Below are 16,901 nucleotides of genomic sequence, written 5' to 3' on the forward strand. Positions count from 1 at the left end.
ACTGGCAACCAATGCAGCTCACGGAGCAGAGGTGTAACGTGGGAGTATCGGGAGACTCCCAACACAACTCTCGTGGCTGCATTCTGTACCAGTTGGAGCTTCCGGGTGGTCCTCAAGGGCAGCCCCATGTAGAGAGCGTTGCAGTAGTCCAGACGAGAGGACACGAGCGCATGAGTGACCGTGCACAAATCATCCCGGCTAAGATAGGGCCGCAACTGGCGCACCAGGCGAACCTGGGCGAAGGCCCCCCTAGTCACAGCTCCTATATGGTCTTCCAAGGTGAGCCGTGAATCTAGGAGGACTCCCAAGTTGCGAGCCCTATCTACGGGGGGTAATAGTTCACCCCCCATAGCCAGAGGTGGAATGTCCGAATAAACCCAGGATGAAGATATGCAAAGCCACTCAGTCTTGTCGGGGTTGAGTTGAAGTCTGTTCCTCCCCATCCAGACCCGAACCGCCTCCAGGCAACGGGACATCACGTTGAGGGCATCACTGGGGTGGTTTGGGGTCGAAAGGAAAAGTTGGGTATCATCAGCGTACTGATGATACCCAACTCCAAAGCCACGAATGATCTCACCCAGCGGTTTCATGTAGATGTTGAACAGGAGAGGCGAGAGGACCGACCCCTGAGGAACTCCACAAATGAGAGACCTCGTGGTCGACCTCTGCCCTCCTGCCAACACCGACTGCAAACGTCCCTGGAGATAGGAGGAGAACCACTGTAAGACTGTGCCTCCCACTCCCAGCCCCCTGAGACGCCGCAGCAAGATACCATGGTCGATGGTATCGAAAGCCGCCGAGAGGTCTAATAGGACTAGAACAGAAAAATATCCCCTGTCCCGAGCCCTCCAGAGATCATTCACCAAACCACTTGCTTTACAAATAAAAAATTAAAAAACAGCTTTATTAGAAGCTACATCTGTCTTTTCTGCTTGTTGTGCTGCAAATGGACTATTTCTCTTGTTTCCAAGTATTGCTGCTGTAACAAAACTGCCAGAACGTCTGGTAAAGAACAGTGGATTGAGATATCTCTTTTCTCCACTTGTTTTATACAGTATGTCTGTGAATTGTTGCTTCCAAAGCTGCTTTTCAGTATATGCATCCATTTTGTCTCTTCTGCCCCAATGCCTCCCTTTTCCTCCTCCTTTCAAAACTGGAAAAAGGGGTATCTTGAGAAACTCCACATGAGATTGCTTGAGTGCAACAACTAACCAAGGATAATCAGCCTACAAGGAGGACAAGCCAATGACAGATTGGTGCAAACTTTAACAGATTTTCATCTAGGCAAAAATCACACACTCTTCTTTCAAAATAAAAGGAGGGTCATTGACAGATAATAAGGTAGCCACTTCAGGAAAGAAAATCCCTCTGCCTTCATCCCCTGCCTCCAATTTATATTTGGCATGATAACTTTATATATGTTGAAACATTTGCTTCAGTGTAGTCGCAATGAATAGACAACGTACAGGTACTGGCTAACATCTTTTATAAGTCATATTGAAGTGTGTAGAACTTCTTGGCTTTTTAATTCTGCCTTCAGAAAGCTGGTATTTGGGTTCTAAAATAAATTAAATCAAAGTTAAACTGAGTAAGTATATTTTTACATTAACTCTACTAGCCCAGGGCAATAATGAATTTAAAGATGAGGCAAACTAACATATTTTTTTTTCCTTTTTTCTTTCCTAAATAATGCCCAAAGATTGTGTGTAAGTGTTCTTGTCTACCAACCCAAGTAAAATTTAATCTGATCAGTTCAATTTGCTTTGTTTTTCATTCTGTTTTTTTTTTCCCTGCCAGAATTTCTGAGATTAGCCTGGAAGTTGCAGACACAGGAAATGTATCAAGAAGAACTCCAAGCGCCCAATTGATTGAACAATGTAACTGTCCTGATGGCCATTTTGGTTTGTCATGTGAGGTAGTATACCTTGTACCTATAAGTTTATCTCAAAGTGCTTATGAAATATATTTGAATGGATAGGATATCGTCTACAATACAATGTTTGAATTCCATGCATGAATTATTTATGCATGCAATAGATTATTATGCATTATTTATAGTTTGGGTTATTGTAAATGATAATCTGATAATATATACAATAGGAATATGTATATAAAATCACCCTTAATATATAATTATACATCCCCATGCTTTTATTATTATTTATCTTATGAGTTCTGATTTAGCAATTAGAATTCTGATATCTTAAACCAGATTACTTTCTGTTTCATTGCTCGCACATCTGAGTGGCTTTTTACCTCCCTTTTTTTTCCATATCAGTGAAGAATTGCAGTGGAGGAAACTTCTGAAAGGAAAAATTGCTCAGAAGGATTGGAAAATTCTGAAAAATTATATAATCTGATAGACCTAAGACAGTGATGGCAAACCTTTTAGAGACCAAGTGCCCAAACTGCAACCCAAAACCTGCTTATGAATCATTGGGTGCCGGGTAGGCGTGGCCCATTGGGTGGGTGTGGCCCATTGGGTAGGTGTGGCCAATTCAGTGGGTGTGGCTGCACTGGTAACAGCAGACTGAGTGGGACTAAAAAGTTCAATCAATCAATTCCAACTTTGCAAGATTTTTTTTTCCTGTGAGAAGTTGAAATTGATTGATTGATTGAACCTTTTTTTGCACATGGCGGCAAAGGCCTAAAGCGAAAAGGTTTTATAAAACACAGCTGAAGGCCTAGGACTGGGGCGACAGCACACGTGCCCACAGAGAGGGCTCTGCATGCCACTTGTGGCACGCGTGCCATAGGTTCACCACCACTGACCTAAGATGTCCTGTACTTTGTATATATAAGAGATATTGGGTGGAAGGGAGGAAGAAATTGTCTGACAAAAGAAATGGAGATGAAGAATATTATGGACTGTGCTTGTTTTTCTTTTTTTTCTTGCAGGCCTGTTCCCCAGGTTTTTATAGACTTGCTTCTCCATATACTGGCAGAAGGCCAGGTCCTGCCCTAGGAGCCTGTGTCCCTTGTTCATGCCACGGACATAGTGAAATGTGTGACGCTGAAACCTCAATTTGTCAGGTATAAAAAGTATGCTTTTTTAAAGATGACTTACTCTATTCCTATTTTCCACATTCTGAAAACATCTTTACAGCTGAAATCATTAAGAATTATTGGACAGTACAATTTTTAATGTCAGTTTTACTATTGATTTTAATTGTAAGATTTACTAAAATACTAGCTAGTTTCTTTGAAGTCATTCACATTATGCTCAGAAAATAAGTACTGACTTAACCATAGCAGTAGCAGTAGCATTTCTGTAGTGGAAAATAAAAATAAAAATGTGTAGTTGCTCCCCAAGTTGATTGGTTTTGTTTCCATGATGGCAGTGTTTAATGTCTGCTATCTAACAAAATGAAATTCAACGGTGAAAAATTTAGACAAGAAAAACCAAGTGTACAGGTATAGTACAGGTGGCACCTTGCTCAATAGTATTAACTGTGAGAGGGATCTTGGAGTTCTAGTGGACAAACACTTAAATATGAGCCAGCAGTGTGCAGCAGCTGCCAAAAAAACCCAACACAGTTCTAGGATACATTAACAAAGGGATAGAATCAAGATCACATGAAGTGTTAATACCACTTTATAATGCCTTGGCAAGGCCACACTTGGAATACTGCATCCAGTTTGGTCACCTCAGTGTAAAAAAAAAGGTTGAGTCTCTAGAACAAGTACAGAAAAGAGCAACAAAGATGATTAGGGGACTGGAGGCTAAAACATATAAAGAACAGTTGCTGGAACTGGGCATATCTAATGAAGAGAAGGACTAGGGGTGACATGATAGCAGTCTTCAAATATCTCAGGGGTTGCCACAAAGAGAGAGTCAGGCTATTCTTCAAAGCACCTGAAGGCAGGACAAGAAGCAATGAATGGAAACTAATCAAGGAGAGAAGCAACCTAGAACTAAGAAGAAATTTCCTGACAGAACAATTAATCAGTGGAACAACCTGCCTCCAGAAGTTGTGAATATTCCAACACTGGAAGTTTTTAAGGAGAGATTGGACAACCATTTGTCTGTAATGTATAGGGCTTTCTGCCTAAGCAAGGGGTTGGACTAGAAGACCTCCAAGGTCCCTTCCATCTCAGTTATTCCATTCTATTCTATTATCACCCATAGCTATGACTTTGTAGTAGAGCTAGAATTATCTCTTCTCTGCTTCTCTCTACAGAACTGTCGTCACAACACCTATGGGGACCACTGTGAAAGATGTACCCTTGGATTCTATGGGATCATTAGAGGAAATCCCAATGACTGTCAGCCTTGTGCCTGCCCTTTGACCATATCAAGCAACAAGTAAGTAAGGATTACTTATGTCCTTTTGTTTGTATTCTACCTTTCCATGGGAGTTCAAGGGGCTTATATATTAACATCTTTCATTTTACTCCAACAATCTGTGAAGTAAATTGGGCTGAAAGAGTCACTCCAAGGTTACCCTGGGAGCTTCAGTGCTTGAGAATGGACATTGTCTGAGTGCAACACCATAACCATGATATTATATTGACTCTCTTTGTCTTTAGTCTAACATTCTCTTGGGTTCCTCAATAAAATCCTGCTTATCATAGCACACTGAGGAGTGACTGTACCACTTCTGCTAAATTGTCTCACTCAGAAATGGCTTCTAGGCTAGTTAGCTATTTAGGAATCCATAAAGAGTAGCAATGTGATAGATGATAATGAACATTATAAAAATTATACTCACAAGTGAAGCTCTCAAGTTCAATGCAGTCACAAGGGAGCTGTAGGGAAATTTCTGCTCATATTTTGGGCTGCGATAAAAACATTGCAGTGCCATGCAGACAATTTAGTAATGTGTTGAGTCCTTATTTAATGTTATGTTGGTCTGGGACGACTTGTGAATGATCACAAAATTTAAAGGCAATATTCATGCTGAATCAATTTATCTAAGTATGTCATGCTAATGATTCTCTCATCCCATTATTCTTTTGCAAATGTGGCTTAAAATAGTGTTAAATTCACGTTAAAAAGTTGATTTTTTCTCATCCTATTTATATTTGTATCAGATTATTTATATAAAAGATACACAATGTTGTTTTCCATCTTTTTCAGTGCTGAATATTTCACCATTGGATCAGTTCTTTCTGCTGTGTGTGCATTTGTGCAGACAACACCAATACTTCATGCACATCTCACACACAGATTTAACTATCCAGTGACTTACTAGTCCATATGTTTCTTCAAATAAAAGACAGCTAATTAAGCTCTGTATGCATGTCAGTCTCAAGCTTGCAACACTCTATTTAGAGGAATATAAATGCAATAGAAATATTTTTTTCTATTATTTTTTTTTGTTTTCTAATTATTGGTGAAACTATAGCAAATTTAAATGAAATTATAACTATGTTTCTGGGTCATCAAACCTTTAGGAAGAAATGGAGCATATGCAGAAAATAAAAACTAAAATAATTCAGAAGCAGTATATTTGGACTTTTCTTGTTATGACAAATGTTAAGTAAAGCGAACAGGATCAAAGTTAACAAATTATGCATAGTATAGCAGAAATTAATTCTAGATCCCAGGAATATACAATGAAGCTGAGTGATAGCATATTTAAAACAGATAAAAGGAAACACTTCGTGCATGGAGTTTATAAATATATTTTACAGCAGTTCTTGTAATTGTGCAATTAGTTTTATTATACAGATTAGATAAAGTTAAAAAGAATAAAGCTCTCAATGCTTTGTGTATGTATGTGATTGAAATATATGTAGAAATTTTAATGAGAAAAACAATACGCATTTTAGAAGAAAAATAGAGAAAATAAAGAAAAATAATGAACAGATAAGAAAAGAAGAAAAAGAAAATAGAAAGAAAAGATTGTAAAGAAGTTTCCAATCTTCTTAACAGTAGTAATAAATTTAATTTAATTTAATTTAATTTAATTTAAATTTAATTTAATTTAATATTAATTTAATTAATATAAATACATTTTACTCTCTGCCTCTTGATTACATAATGATTTCCTTCTTTCCATATTTTAGTCTTCATTTTTTTTCTTCTGCAAAAAGTCTATATGGGGTATTTCCAATCACTAATAAATGAGATATTGTCTTTTCCCTAATTAGATGAACCAATTTTGTCATTCCTACTAATTTTATCTTCTTCACCAATCATTCCTCCATTGTAATTGTTTCAGAATCTTTACACATTTGTGTATATAATAGTCTCACAGCAGTAACCATATGTACAAATAAACTTCCATGGCTCTTATCTAATTGTTTATCCATTAGTCCCAGCAAGAAAAGTTATTGTTTCAATCATTTCAATGTTGATCTTGAAAATTCTTTGTATTATGGTGTATGTTAGAACTTACAATCTTCTGGCTCTTTTACAAATCCACTAGGCACAATAAAATGACCCTTACTGTTGTCTACATTTATAGCATAGATACAGTACCTTTATACCAGAAGTCTCCAACCTTTTGGGTATCAGGGACCAGTTGCATGGAGAGAGGTTTTTCCGCAGACCGGAGAATGTGTGGTTTTGTGTGCTGCCTGAATCCCGCAGATGGAGCTTTGCTTGTTTTTATGGCCCGGTTGCTGGTATGACGCAGCCGTGTACCAGTCCATGGACCGGGGGTTGGGGACCCCTGCTTTATACACTCTGGATAATTTTTCAAGAGTTACACACTCATAGTACATCATTTTATTTAAAAAAATGTTTTTAAAATTATATTAAAATTACATTTCAATCCTTTCAGCCACATATTTTTCCATTGTTCCATCAGTATATTATATGCAAAATTCTTAACCCATTTTATCATACGTTTCTGACATGTTTTTCTTTAGTTTCAAATTTCAGCAAAAGTTTATACATTTTGGCAATTACATGTTCATTTTTGTAGATAGTTCAGTTTTGCCTTATGTTGTTCAATTTCAAATGTCTGGTTATCTACCTTAAATTTTTCTGTGGAGTCCTTGGTGCTGTCTGAACTCAGTGGTTATCTTGCGAACATTTCATTACCAAATTAACATCATCATGCATTGTTGATGTTACCTAGTTTGATAATGAAACGTCTGCAAGAAAACCACTGAGCTCAGAGAGCAACAAGGACCCCACAATTTAAACCTAAACAACAAATATTCTCGTAAATCTTTGTGTTAATTCTGCATATTTATTTATTTATTTATTTATTTTATTATATTATATTTATATACCGCCCTTCTCCAGAAGGACTCAGGGCGGTGAACAGGGCACATATAAAAAATACAAAATACAAAAATTAAAAAAGAATTAAATAGTAGCCCAGCTAAAACAATCAATAACAACATAAGAATCCCCATTAAAACCCCAACATATCCCCCATCAGGCCAGGCCGGCTTGTTCAAATAGATGGGTCTTCAGACCACGTCGGAAGGAGCGAAGGTCAGGTGCCATCCGGAGCTCAACCGGCAGCTGATTCCATAAAGCCCACAGAGAAAACTAAATCCATCTCAGTTAATTGCTCTCTTGATTTCATCTTGTATTCTCCATGCTGTTCTTCTAACAGCTTTCTATAAGTTAAACATCATTCTTTGCTTGCTATTTCTTTTCTATAAAATGCTTCTTGTGCTGAGACCCATAATAGTGTTTTCAGGCACAATCTGGGTTTATTTCTATTCTTCACTTCTTATATAGTAATTTTTAAAAGTTATTAAACTTAACCTTTATCGTAACGTAGAAAGCCATGCCATCTGATTCTGAATCTGATTCTGAAAGCCACGCTATCTGATTCTTAGTTCTCAGCAGCAAGCACTCTATCACCCAAACCAAACAGCAGGCTGCAAAATCGTTAAAAAGATTGTTAAAGAGAGAACCAACCTAGAACTAAGGAAAAATTTCCTGATAGTGAGAACAATTAATCAGTGGAACAGCTTACTTCTGGAACTTGTGAGTGTTCCATCGCTGGAGGTTTTCAAGAATAGACTGGACAGCCATTTGTCTGGAATGGTGTACGGTCTCCTGCTCAAGCAAGGGGCTGGACTAGAAGACTTCCAAGATCCCTTCCAATCCTATTTTTCTATGGTCTATATTCCATGGCATGGGTCCGGAGTACCTCGGGGATCACCTGCTGCTGGCGTCAACTTCCCTCTGCCCTGTGCGTTCCCACAGAGAGGGCCTCCTCAGGGTGCCACCGGTCAGAGAATGTCGGATGGTGGCCCCCAGGGGGAGGGCCTTCTCTGTGGGCGCCCCGGCTTTATGGAATCAGCTGCTGGTTGAGCTCCGGATGGCACCTGACCTTCGCTCCTTCCAACGCGGTCTGAAGACCTATCTATTTGAACAAGCCGGCCTGGCCTGATGGGGGATGTGTTGGGGTTTTTATTGTGGATTTTTATATTACTATCTATTGTTTTAGCTCGGGCTCCTATTTAATTCTTTTTTAATTTTTGTACTCTGTATTTTTATATGTGCCCTGTTCACCACCCTGAGTCCTTCGGGAGAAGGGCGGTATACAAATATAATAAATAAATAAATAAAAATAAAATAAATACAATTTCAAATCTTGATTCTCCTTAGTCCTTTGCATCCTGGATGATTTATATTTAACTCTTGGCACGTCTCAGTGCTTATCAGTGACTAGTAGTCACATACTATCTCCAATGGCATTAAGCCAGTGGTGGGATTCAGCTGGTTTGCACCACTTCAGCAGAACCAGTAGCTAATTTTTTGTTGCCCAGGCCCAGAATGGACTTCTTGAAGAGGCATCCACACAGAGAACCCGTTGTTCACATATATGAATCCCACCGCTTTAGTAAGCCTCTTAAACCCAGTTAACAGGAAATATAACTAGAGGGGTTCTGCTGTGCTCATAGTTTGCTTATGAACATGTCATAGTATCTGGGTGATCTAATCAAAATAGAGGACTGAAAGATATAAGTGATTGCTCTGATCCAGCGTGGTGGTTCTTATATGTCTGTATTCAGATTTGGTGTGTGGTAGATTGTTATGAAACGGTGAGGTCCAGTATAGTCTGCTTTTCTGCTTTAACTGCCTCCCCAAAGGCCAGGATCCTAAAAATTAGGGATAGTTTACATCTTTAAAAATCTTAAATATTTTCCTACTTCTTCATCTGACATTCAGTTTTCAGTGTGTAACATAACATAAAAACAATCCAGTTCTGGAGAATATTATTTGGTTTGTGTGGATCTATTTTTAGTGAATTGAAAGTGTGATGATAATGAGTTTGTGAGTGATCAATCTCTTTACCTTTTTTGCAACTGAATGAGTAATTTTATTACTCATTCAAGCACTATTGATTTAATGCATTATAAGCAAGGCGGAGGAGGATTCTGGCTCTTACCATAGGAAAAGGAATGTTTTTGTATGCATTTAAAATGCCACAGTGTTCCTTTTGTGTTAATCTGGGTAATCATTTTCTGTACAAATCATTGCAAATATAATGAAACATCTTTCCATCAGTTGAATTTTTCCTGTGTCTCTTGACTCACATATTAGATCACCACTATTAAAGATTGAGCTTTCTCTCATTATCATACTGCCCTACCATTATCATTTTATCAATATCATAGTAGCCATTATTGTTAGAACCCTTCTAACAAACCACATAGGAATTCTATTATATTTATATGTTATTGTTCAGAAAAGTAGTTTAACAAGCAGAAAGAATTCTGCCTTCTCAGAGCTCCCTCTAATTTCAAAGATACTTTGGATGCATTTTTACATTTTTATATGAACTTTTGATAGGAAAAGCTTGGGATAGGGAAGAATTAAGTTTATCGGCTTTGTTTTTATATGAATCTACTTATTTCATAGTTGCCTTTGCTGGATAGGAATACTGGGAGTTTTAATCTCAATACATCTGGTTCAACTCTACCTCGGGTTCACTAGATTTACACAATAAAATTTAAAGAGCAACATCTACATGTCATCTCTTTATAATAAATAAGTATAGTATTACCAGTGAAGATAAAATAACCCTGAAGATTGCAGCACAAGTTTTGCTCCAGGACTGAATATAGAATATCATCTTCATACTCTGGCCAAATTAGTTTTCTGCCTGTTCAGAGAGTTACCAATAAATCAGTCCAGCAATTCCAGTTTTTAGAGCAGATTGGTAATTATCCCCCTAAATTAATATAAAACTGGCTTAATTTTGTATAATTTCCTGGGAATTAAATTCAGGATTTGCCTGAAGTACTCACATTGATATTTCTATGTCCTAAAATATACAGTGGAATGGAAGGGTTGAAATAGAAAAGAAAAAAGGGGGAGGAAAGAACTTGTTTGCTTTGCTTGCAAAGCAGCTGTCACTATTGCTACCGTAAGCAGTAGTTGTGCATGCGATCTACTGTATGTGTGATATAAGCAAGGCTTTTTTTGTCATAGAACGCTCAGAACGGAGTTCCGGCACCTTTTTTGGATGGAACCTTGTAGGGTAGGCAAGGCGGGTTGTATGACGTGTGTGAGTTCCGGCACCTTTTTCTTTTACAAAAAAAGCACTGGATATAAGTGCATATGTTGTGTTCGATCCTCGATCTTATAATATTGTATACTGAAAAGATCATTCCTAAGGGACGCGGTGGCTCAGTGGGTTAGGACGCTGAGCTTGTCGATCAGAAGGTCAGCAGTTTGGCGGGTCGAATCCCGAGTGCCGCGTAACAGAGTGAGCGCCTGTTACTCGTCCCAGCTTCTGCCAACCTAGCAGTTCGAAAGCACGTAAAAATGCAAGTAGAAAAATAGGGACCACTACGGTGGGAAGGTAACAGCGTTCTGTGTGCCTTTGGCATCTAGTCATGCCGGCCACATGACCACAGAGACGTCCTCGGACAAGCGCTGGCTCTTCGGCTTTGAAACGGAGATGAGCACTGGCCCCTAGAGTCGGAAACGACTAGCACGCATGTGCAGGGGAACCTTTACCTTTACCTATGAAGACAGAAATGAACTGGCTGCCGTATCTTTTGCCCGAGTACTCCTGCATCACACTGCCTTTCCATCTAGAATGAGAAAGTAAACTAGAAGGAGAGATGAAATTAACTTCCAATCCTCTTTTCAAATCTAACATGAACTATTTGTAATACTTGGTTCCACTGTCAAAAACTGAAATAGGTTCCCAAGCTGTGCTAGTACACTGGAGGGCTTTTTTTCTTTTCTTTTCCTAACTTCTCACAATCCTGTCTTCCAAAAATAAATTGAATTCCAAATGAAAGTGGTATCCTGAAAATCATGGTTTTTTTGTGAAATAATATTTTCATGCTTACACTTCAGGTATTTACTTGCTAGGTGACAAAATGTATATACTGTACATTCTTTTTTCAAGGCCAAAATAAAACGAGAAAATTAAGAGGCAAGAGCCACAAGAAGCTAGTTAGCAATAGTATCAAAACCTCTGTCCTCAATTTACTATCACAACCTAATTGATTTTTTTTTAATTCCAAAGTCTAATAGTAACTATCTGTTGATCTAGAATTTAACAATTCCTAACAAATATTATACACCAGAAAAGGATATTTCAGGAGGGAGTCAAGCTATTCTCCAAAGCGCCTGAAGGCAGGACAAGAAGTAACAGATGGAAACTAGTCAAGGAGAGAAGCAGCCTAGAACTAAGGAGAAACTTCCTGACAGTTAGAACAATTAACCAGTGGAACAATCTGCTTCCAGAAGCGGTGAATGCTCCAACACTGGAAGTTTTTAAGAAGAGACTGGACAGCCATTTGCCTGAAATGGTATAGGGTTTCCTGCCTGAGCAGGGGGGTTGGACTAGATGACCTCCAAGGTCCCTTCCAACTTTATTATTATTTATTTATTTAACTATTATCATTCAAGGAGAAATTGTACCTTAGCATTTTAAAAGAAATGCAGTATTTTTACCACCATGGATAACAAAATACATACTGAGAATTCATCAGGGGAGAGATTACATTATGTTACTATTTCTTAAATTTATATTTATATTCCCACTTCCTTCTTGGAGTTTATGTAATATGAATTGTTATATACATAATATAGTTAGATGAAGAAGTGTTATCAGTATAGAATATACATTTCTTTATTTAAGGTTTCTTGCAATCCTGTTCTTGTAAGTTAGGTTGATTTGAGAGAGGAGAAAGTCAAAAAATGCTATGCTGAACTGTGACAAGAATATTGCAGCTTCATATGTGTTTATCTACTGAACCCTCTGATTCAAAACTAATAAATGGAGTTGGATATACTCCCTTTCAAATTATGTCTTCCAAGACAATATGCAAATAGATTTAAGATCTTCTCCTAGTTTCATGGTTCTTTAATTTCTAAAATCATGAACATTGTATATCTAGAAGCATTATAATGCTTCCACATGATGCAGGTTATGTGACACCTGCATATATGTGAGTTATTTTAGAAATAAAACAATTTAAATGATGGCATGACTTAAAGAAGCAGAGGTTCAAAATCTGTGTGAAGCTCTTCTTTGAAGCTAATATGTTTTCAGTAAAGGAAAGAGTTAACTGTGTTATTTTTTTAATATACAAGTTTCAGTCCCTCGTGTATTATTGAAGGAGTTAATGATTACCGATGTACAGCTTGCCCACCTGGATATGAAGGACAGTACTGTGAAAGGTAAGGTGAGATATTTTAAAGAATCAAAATGAAATTGTTACAAAACAGGCCCGTTCTAGAATCAACAGAAGTGCAAATAAGGATATATCCAGTATGTCTGTGTTAGTCTAATTAAAAGCCATTCCACAAACTTTTATCTATTAGCAATTATAATGAAAGGAATACGTTTTTAATCTCATAATTTATGCTGTAATTCTAAAGTGATAAATTATGTGCAAGATATTAGCAGTCATTTCATGATCTAATGAGCCACTTGATTTCTAGGATGTAATACATATTTCAGTGGGCAGAACTATTGGATTAGGTGAAGACCATGGCGTTTCTCTGATACTTCCTTCATAACTTTCTATTAAATAATAGAAAGTACTCACTTTATGCCCCATAACTAAACAATCCAAAAGCCAACATGTCCATTTTGCATCCATAAGCATATTATTTGTAAAGCACAATTTCTCAATATTGTGAACAGTAAAACTAAATGTTTAATGTATTATAAATAAAAAAGACAATACCAATAGAAGAAAATTGATAGAAGAGAAACAATAATTGTCCTTGGAGAGGGGAAAAGTTGAAAATTATAATAATTTGATTAAAGAACATGCTTGTATAGAAATTTCAAGAAGAAAATCAAATGCATATTAAGAATCTACAGTATGTGAAAAAGCTGGTTGTAAAATGCATAGAACATAAACTATGGAATAGTTGGTGCATATACTAGATTGGATTTTCTCATGTTCTGCTGAATAGGGAGTAAAAATACTCCTCTGGTCAGAATGCATAATGTTTTATGTGTTGTAAATTGCATGTACATGAATTTTGATGCAATTATTCTTCAGGATAATGTAGAAAATTGCATTGATTTTAACTTACGTTTCTATATTCAAAGAACACTTTTGTTTAAAACTGTGTTCAATACAAACGTGTAAAATTGTGAATAACAGAATAAATCATGAGTATATCTTGACTCATTCATAGAAAGCCATTTGCACTGGAATTCTAAAGTTCCTTTTTTACCACATTTTTCAATCTCTAGATGCTCTCCTGGATACACCGGGAATCCCAAAATTCCTGGTGGATCTTGTCAGCAATGTGAGTGTCATCCACATGGTTCGCTGCCTGTTCCTTGTGATCCTCTCACTGGACAATGTGTGTGCAAGCCTGGATCTACTGGCTGGAAGTGTGCAGGATGTGAACCTTGGCATGCTCGTGAAGGCATAGCATGTGTTTGTATGTACATTAATATACATTAACAGTAGGTCTAGAAATTTAGTAGCTTGATTTATTCTTCAAGTATAAAAATCTTTCTGAGATAAGTTATAACAGTGCCATAGGTTTCTAATATGGTTTGAACATATATGAGCCACAGATAATCTAAGAAGATTCGATAAATGATGTAGGTGTCAAAAATAACAATAAAAATGGCATTTTTAATTGCCAAAGTCTCACAAAAACATCAAAGCTTAGAAAGCGTTGTGCAAGATTTCAAATAAAAAACTGAGATTTAGTAAATTTGGGAAAAAAATGTCAGTTTTAATTTTATTTAACATTAAACAAACCATATTCCCTTTTCAGTTTTCCCCATCCTGTTCTCAAATTCTTTGGCAGATAATTTGCACTATTTGATTTTTATGTGCACTCCTTAACATTGAACAAATGACTAGCTGTGTTTTGTTGTTCTGGGGTGGGGGGAGGATTGTATTTACTTAAAGTCAAAAAATATTTCTTCCCAAAGAAGAAATTTCTTCCCAATTTTCTTCTCAAAATTAGTTTTAGATATTCTTAGCTCCAGTTCAGCAATGAAACTGTTGATAGTCTTTTTTTACTGCTTATATGTTGCTTTTCTTTTAATATTGCATAAGTTCTTGTAGCTATGAAATGATACACTGTTCCTGCTTTTTGTCCTTAGCACATTATTAAATTCTTGTTTAATTTCTGCACTTAAACCTATCAAAATGAAATTAAAATATATTGGATGGGTAAGAAAATGATCAGTCATGTGAATTTAATTCTCTTTTTTGACATATGAAATATTCTTAATAAGCTGACATGCTTCCCAATTAAGCAAATATTTGCTTGAAATAATAGCTGGAAAAACTTAATCATAACTAGAAAGCAAACTTCTTGTGGAAAAGGTAAACCATATTTTAACCTCAAGGCTGCTGTAATGGTGGATAAAATATGGAGAGATTAAATTTTTTGAATGGGTAAAGATCTAAATAGGTTTTTTATATTATTGACACTCATATCACAATATGGAATAATTTTAACTGGTTTCAGTTAAAAGTAAAATATAACAATTTTTAAAGCAATAAAAAGAATGTTCTGGTGAAATATAGGCTCTTTAGAGCTCTTGTTTAAAATTCCGGAATATTTTTCTCAACAAAAAAGGATTAGGGTAGGGTGGATTCAGTTATAAAAATATGTACAGATCAAAATTATGCAAATTTTGGACTACAGATAGTCAACATATGACCACATTTGGAACCAGAATTTCTGTTGCTAAGCAAGGCAGTTGTTAAGTGAATCAGGCCTTATTTTATGACCTTTTTGGCCCCAACTCTTAAGCAAATCATCGCAGTTGTTACTTGAACCTGGCTTCCCCCATTGACTTTGCTCGTTGAAAACCAACTGGGAAAGCCACAGATAGTGATCACATGACCACAGGATGTTGCAACCATCATAAATACATGCCAGTTGCCAGGTGCCCAAATTTTGATCCCATGGGGATCAAAACATGGGGATGCTACAATGATCATAACTGTGAAGAACAGTTCTAATTCACTTTTTTCAGTGCCATCGTAAATGGTCGCTGAACAAATGGTTTTAAGTCAAGGACTACCTCTATCAGGCATGCCTACTATTAACATTAAAAGAGCAACTTTGAAAATCCTGATTTTCAGCATTCTGTGTGTGTGAGAGAGAAAAAATATTGCATGCATTATTAAAAGTAAACAATACTGTAAATTGTAATACCAGTAATCATTTGCCAAAGAAAGAGGAAATTTATTTTGCTAAGGCAGTTGATCAAGGCTTCTCTTCCTTGCCACCCTTACGTTCCACCTGCTTCACAGGTGAACATTTCTCTCAAGTCATATACATTGATTATATAGACAAACTTGCAACTTTTTAAATAGAAAAATGATTGTTAGCTTTCTGATAATTTAAACATGGTGTTGTATTAGCTTCTGTAAAATAGATGCATACATGGTATTTTAAGGATAGATAGATAGATAGATAGATAGATAGATAGATAGATAGATAGATAGATAGACAGACAGACAGACAGACAGACAGACACACAGACAGACAGACAGACAGACAGACAGACATGCAATCTAACTTATCAACAATATATCCAAGCCTACCAAAAGAAACAATTAAGAGCCTTGGTGGAGCAGTGGGCTAATGCCTCCTTAAGTAACACCAACTGCCTGCAATTAGTGCAGGTTCGAGTCCCACCAGGCTCAAGGTTGACTCAGCCTTCCATCCTTCCAAGGTAGGTAAAATGAGGACCCAGATTGTTGGGGGCAATAAGCTGACTTTGTAATAATACCACTTGGGGGAGGGCAAAAGCCCTAATAAGCAGGTATATACATAGAATGAAGGCTATTGCTAAGCACATTGATTTGTGCTTCTTAGATTGTAAGCTGCCCTGAGTCTTCGGAGAAGGGTGGGATATAAATGGGATTAAAAAAAAAATACTGCCCAGCTCCCTAATGCCTCAGTAGTCTCCATACTACAAGCATGCTTTTAGCTCAGGGGTTTCAAACTCGCTGCATCACATGAGGTGTCGTGACATATCGTGACTTTTTTTCCCCTTCCCAGAGCTGGGGTGGGCATGGCTTCCACATGATGCATCTGACCCTGGCCCAGTTTGACACCCCTGCAAATTCACCTTTAAAGTAGGCTTGAACAACATGTGCTTCAACCATAAAGGCCGGAAGGGGACAACTATTGTATTGCTTTTGAATCCTTCTGCAACACCTCAAATCCTTCAAAGCAAACTCTGGAGAATTTGAGGAAGAGAAAAGGGGTCTCAAGCAATCATCTGCTTAGGAAATATTTAATTTCTCCAGTGTGCTTCCAATTAATGCCTTACTGAAATGCTGCATGGTTTTTGCTTTTCTCCATGAATAACTGTAATCATCTTGGCTATAATGCTGTATTTGTTAGCAGTGAACACTAATTCTTACTGACAGTTTTATAGACTAAACTCGGATGATATTTAGTCATGTATAAATTATATAATTATCATTTTGTAACATTTCCATTGCTCCAGTTTAATCCAGTCTTTGAGTAACTGCACCTTGTCTCTTTTATTAAAGAAGAGACA

At 37.0% G+C, this 16,901-nt stretch overlaps 1 protein-coding gene across 1 annotated transcript in view; it reads left to right on the forward strand.

The window, feature by feature from the left end:
• Nucleotides 1-16,901, forward strand: part of LAMA2 (laminin subunit alpha 2) — a 460,887-nt gene that overhangs the window by 327,015 nt on the left and 116,971 nt on the right. The window contains exons 28-32 of the mRNA XM_083379924.1: nt 1,798-1,915; nt 2,899-3,033; nt 4,182-4,306; nt 12,482-12,568; nt 13,602-13,795. Coding sequence (XP_083236050.1) covers nt 1,798-1,915; nt 2,899-3,033; nt 4,182-4,306; nt 12,482-12,568; nt 13,602-13,795 — 659 coding nt within the window. The remainder of the gene's footprint in view (nt 1-1,797; nt 1,916-2,898; nt 3,034-4,181; nt 4,307-12,481; nt 12,569-13,601; nt 13,796-16,901) is intronic.

Source organism: Vipera ursinii (assembly GCF_947247035.1).
Source record: "Vipera ursinii genome assembly, chromosome: 1".
Lineage (NCBI taxonomy): Eukaryota > Metazoa > Chordata > Lepidosauria > Squamata > Viperidae > Vipera > Vipera ursinii.